At 33.3% G+C, this 4,594-nt stretch overlaps 1 protein-coding gene across 1 annotated transcript; it reads left to right on the top strand.

Annotated features, from left to right (window-relative positions):
• Positions 1-575: 575 nt before the first annotated feature.
• Positions 576-4,374, top strand: LOC128249754 (beta-1,3-galactosyltransferase 1-like). Its single transcript, XM_052974228.2, has one exon. The coding sequence runs from the start codon at positions 2,700-2,702 to the stop codon at positions 3,888-3,890; it is 1,191 nt and encodes a 396-aa protein (XP_052830188.2). The 5' UTR covers positions 576-2,699; the 3' UTR covers positions 3,891-4,374.
• The last annotated feature ends 220 nt before the right edge of the window (positions 4,375-4,594 follow it).

Below are 4,594 nucleotides of genomic sequence, written 5' to 3'. Positions count from 1 at the left end.
GTAATCGATAAATAAAGTTTAAGGAAAGGAAAACATATTGGTGTAGACGATCTTTTAATCCAAAGCTGGTATTAATCCTATAAAGATTCTGCAAATTGCTTCGAGGCCTAATTAATTCCAAAACAAAACGAAAAAATAATCCTTTTGAAATATAAATTAGGTTTTTCTTCCGGAATTCATTTTTGGAATGAATAGGTTCGACCAACAAAAAAATGATATAAAGACCGTTAATAGGTTAACCATGAACAAACGACTAAATTATGATAGAAGTAAAGTACTCGAACGCAAGACCTTTCAGAACCAGAAATATATATATATATATACAGAGAGAGAGAGAGAGAGATTTAATCAAAACATTAAATGTGGTACTTAAAATGTTTGAGGCACCAGAATTTGGTAGGATAAATACCAAAAACAAAATCAAGAGATTTGGTGAATAAAATTTGAAGATAAACGACAAAACTTCAATAGGTTATAGCAGTACGTACGTTTCGTACAAGCTCCAATGGAGCTTGTACGAAACGTACGTACTGTTATAACCTGGCTGTCGATGCACTATCTGCGTCCTTATATTTTCGAACAAGGGAGTTTAGTGTCACCACAGTGATATCTGTGTACCGATGTGTCTTGGGATATTTCATTTCATGAGAACAGAATAACAGCTTCGATAGAAATGGCGCAACTAAATTCTTGTTAGAGATATATACTTTTCAAATTCACATAGGGTGACTGATCTCATAAATAGCGACATTAGAGAACTGTTTGCCTTAGAAGCGCTGAAATGTTTATTGTGAGATGAAAATAAGATAATATATTTCAAACGCACAAAAGCTGATAGAACAGCAAAAACAGGATAAAATATCCATACAAAGTGGGAAAATGTGTCACCAACCAGTTTTTAGTCTGGTAAAAATTTTCGTTCATAAGACTTTCTAACGCATTTGGTTGTTGATGGCAGCTCACTTATCAAGCAATCTTATGAAATATTCTTATCAAATAGTAATCAGACATCGTAGAGGAATCGCAGCATCCGTTATACCGTTGCACCAAAATTTCGATATCTTGTTGGAATCTTTCCTGTTGTCGTCATTTAAAGAGCTTAAATTACTTGGAAATGGGTCAAGAACACTATTCAAAAGATACATATTTACGCTCATATTGCAACATAACAGTCTGTAGTCCAATGAAAGTGTTTTCTTTTTTAGGATTACTTTGTAGTTATCTGCCCTTTAATTTCCCTTAAAAGTTTTCTATCAAGTCCACGAATGAGAACTAGGCATTTTGTTCGCATCCATTCATGGCATTAGGAAAATCGCAACCTTTCGTTGATGCCTTTATTCGTGGACCGTCGAAAATTCCCGACTTGTTTTTTTCATAATTTAAATTTGGAAATGTTGAAGTTATGCATTTGAAACACTTGACGATCGTATCTAAAGCTTTTACATATTGTTCGATAGAGCCTAGCTGGAGTAATTACGTTGTTTTTTCTACGAGAGTAAGTGATGTTTTTGTTGCTCAGATTTGTTAGAAATAATATTCTTCCTTGGCCCCGCTGTGCCATAAGCAAAGGAAATAGGGATATGTAATATACACTGCTTGTCGTCCAAGCAGAAAATTAACAATTTTTAATTGAACACATACGATCCAGTGGACCTTCCTATATTTGATAAGATATAAAAGCTTTTCTATATGTTAATAATTTCTTTTATATTTGTTGAGTACCAAGTCGGAATCGAGCCGTATAGAATGCCATTTTGCAGTAAGACATAGTTGAGAATTATTTTCCTTTAAAAACAGATGCCCATCATTTACATCGTATGACTCAAACCCCATCTCCAGTAACAAACCAGGTACTTTGCAGCAATATACTATCATCTGTACTAAACTATTTATGAAGTTCTCTTTTTTCTATAAAATGTAATGTATATGTTTGAATTAAGCACATTTTACTCTCTAAATTTTCAAGCTAAAATTTCCGCACCCTTTTGATCCCTTACAAGATCATTCAATACTGCGTGATTAAACATTTTGCCGGTCATTTTGATTTTCAAATACGCCCCCAGATCAAAATCAGTGTCACACTCTTCAGAGAGCATAACAATATTCCCTGGAACATCTTGAACTAAATCTAGAATTGACATGTGGAATAGGGATTTCACATGAATGCAGCACAGGTCGTCGCAGTTTCGAAATTTGGGTACTCGATACAATGTGTATTTATTTTTAGTGAAGCCTAAACAACATCAGGAACTGAAAGAGCATGCCAATGCGAATTACCTCGAACTGTTTAATATAATTCAATAGACAAAAATGGAATTTCTTACGCAGTGTAGTATATATTTCTCTTTGAATGGAATACATTAACTGTCAGTTGTACCATACATACGTATACATACATATCTGCATGCACACATGTACACACACATACACAAACGTACATATATACATATACATATGGTTGGGAGCGACTTCGAACTTGCGCCAATTTCAAAAAAATATATATGTATGCCTATATGTATAGATGCATATACGCCTGCACGCATATATATGTGAATATATAAGCATATATGTATTTATACCTACAATCCCGAATATTAATTTGATTTTTGTTTCGCTAATAAATTTTTCATTTTCTTATTACTGATCAAATTGGTATTTGAGTGCACCTTTCTAAACAAAGGCTGTATATATAATGAACAATGGCAGTAATATTCCCGCGCCGATCCAGAATATTCCGCATATTTCTCCTCTTCCTAACCATCACTTCAATTTACGTTCTTCTTCTCCCATCTTGTACGATGAAAGAATTTAAGGTTCCATGGCTTTCGAGGCGGGATCGGCAGGAGTTTGAAATGGGAAAAATGAGTAATAATGCCATAGATAAGAATATCACAATCGATGAAAATATAAATAAGAACAAAACTGATCATTCATTAGTGCATGGTTTATCATTAACAGTCAATGGTGGTTTACAGTCAAAACAAAATGAGAAGATGAAAGTTCAAAATTCCCTTCCGGACAGCTCATCAGAAGAAGAACTGCCTTATTACTCACGTCACATCATTAAACCTTCTTTAATATGTGTCCCTGATGATTTTATGATTGTTTATATTCATGCAGCACCAAAGAACTTTAAGCGACGAAGTGCAATACGACAAACATGGGGCAACAAAAAAGTGTTAGACAATCTTAAAATCAAATTATTATTCGTGATGGGTGTAGTCGACAACCGTCTTCTAATGGATAAGGTCGAATTAGAATCTATCCGTTACAATGACATATTACAGAGTGAATTCATCGATACATATCGAAACTTAAATTCCAAAGCAATGGCAGCGTTGCGCTGGATCGCAACAAACTGCCACAATATCTCATATATAATGAAAACAGATGATGATATATTAGTCGATATTTTTCAAGTGGTAAAACATTTGAGATATCTACAACAGTACAAGTATGCTCGGGAAAAATTTATATTGTGTAATGCATGGGATGGAATGCCAATCGTTAGAGACAAAAGAAGTAAGTGGTATGTTTCACGTGAAGAATATTCTAATAACCTCTATGACGTTTATTGCTCGGGGTCTGCTTATATCTTGAGCCCTGACATGCCCGTCCGTTTACTCAAAATTGCATTAAAAGTTCCGCGTTTTTGGGTCGATGATGTTTATGTAACTGGTATGCTGGTCAATGCATTAGGTATAAAACATACCTATTATAATTCGCTCTATCATATAATGATTATTGATTCCTTGGATGAGATTTGGAAGGACATCAAAAGAAAGGTAGTTTTTTACCATATACCTTATACCGAAATTTTTTACAAACTGTGGAAGATATTAAATGAACGCATGAATCATTCCGGTGCCACGAAAAATATTTTGAAATAAGAGAACTTCTGGACATTGTTGATAATTGTATTTTATATACGCCTCGTCCGATACAATTATTAATACACGTGATTAATACCAATTACAGGAACAATACCTGTAAGTGAGTTGCAGGGTGTTAGTAAATGATATCGAGCCCAGGGTTTCCTGTTTACTTACTTCAATAGATCCTCAAAATATAGTAACCAAATTAGATCATGGCACAATTTGAACTCAGAACGTAAAGACGGCCAAAATGCCGCATAGCGTATTTGTCTCTCGGGCTAATGATATTGTCTGCTCACCAAGTATACGTAAATATTATTAATAATAATTTGAATATAATAATGAGTAAAGAAGGTATAAGGGCAGTGTAAAAAGGGGTAAGAACATTTAGTACAATAATTTACAAATTTACATTGGATTGGTTAATTAAAATTTACGAACACTACATATTCATCAAATGAGATATAGTAATATTAATTATGCATGCCAATACCTGGATACAGATACATACACACATACATACATACATATATATATATATATATATATATATATATATATATATATATATATATATATATATATATATATATATATATATATATATATATATATATATATATATACATATATATATATATAGATAAAGTGTAGTATATTGCCACTTAAGTGTGGCTGACCCCTAGGGGTGGATGTTACTGTTGCTTTTAGCCCCAGGA

This window comes from Octopus bimaculoides, chromosome 1 (genome assembly GCF_046866305.1).
Source record: "Octopus bimaculoides isolate indiv1 chromosome 1, ASM4686630v1, whole genome shotgun sequence".
NCBI lineage: Eukaryota > Metazoa > Mollusca > Cephalopoda > Octopoda > Octopodidae > Octopus > Octopus bimaculoides.
The sequence above is the reverse complement of the archived record's forward strand: the minus strand, read 5'-3'. Positions and strand labels throughout refer to the sequence as shown.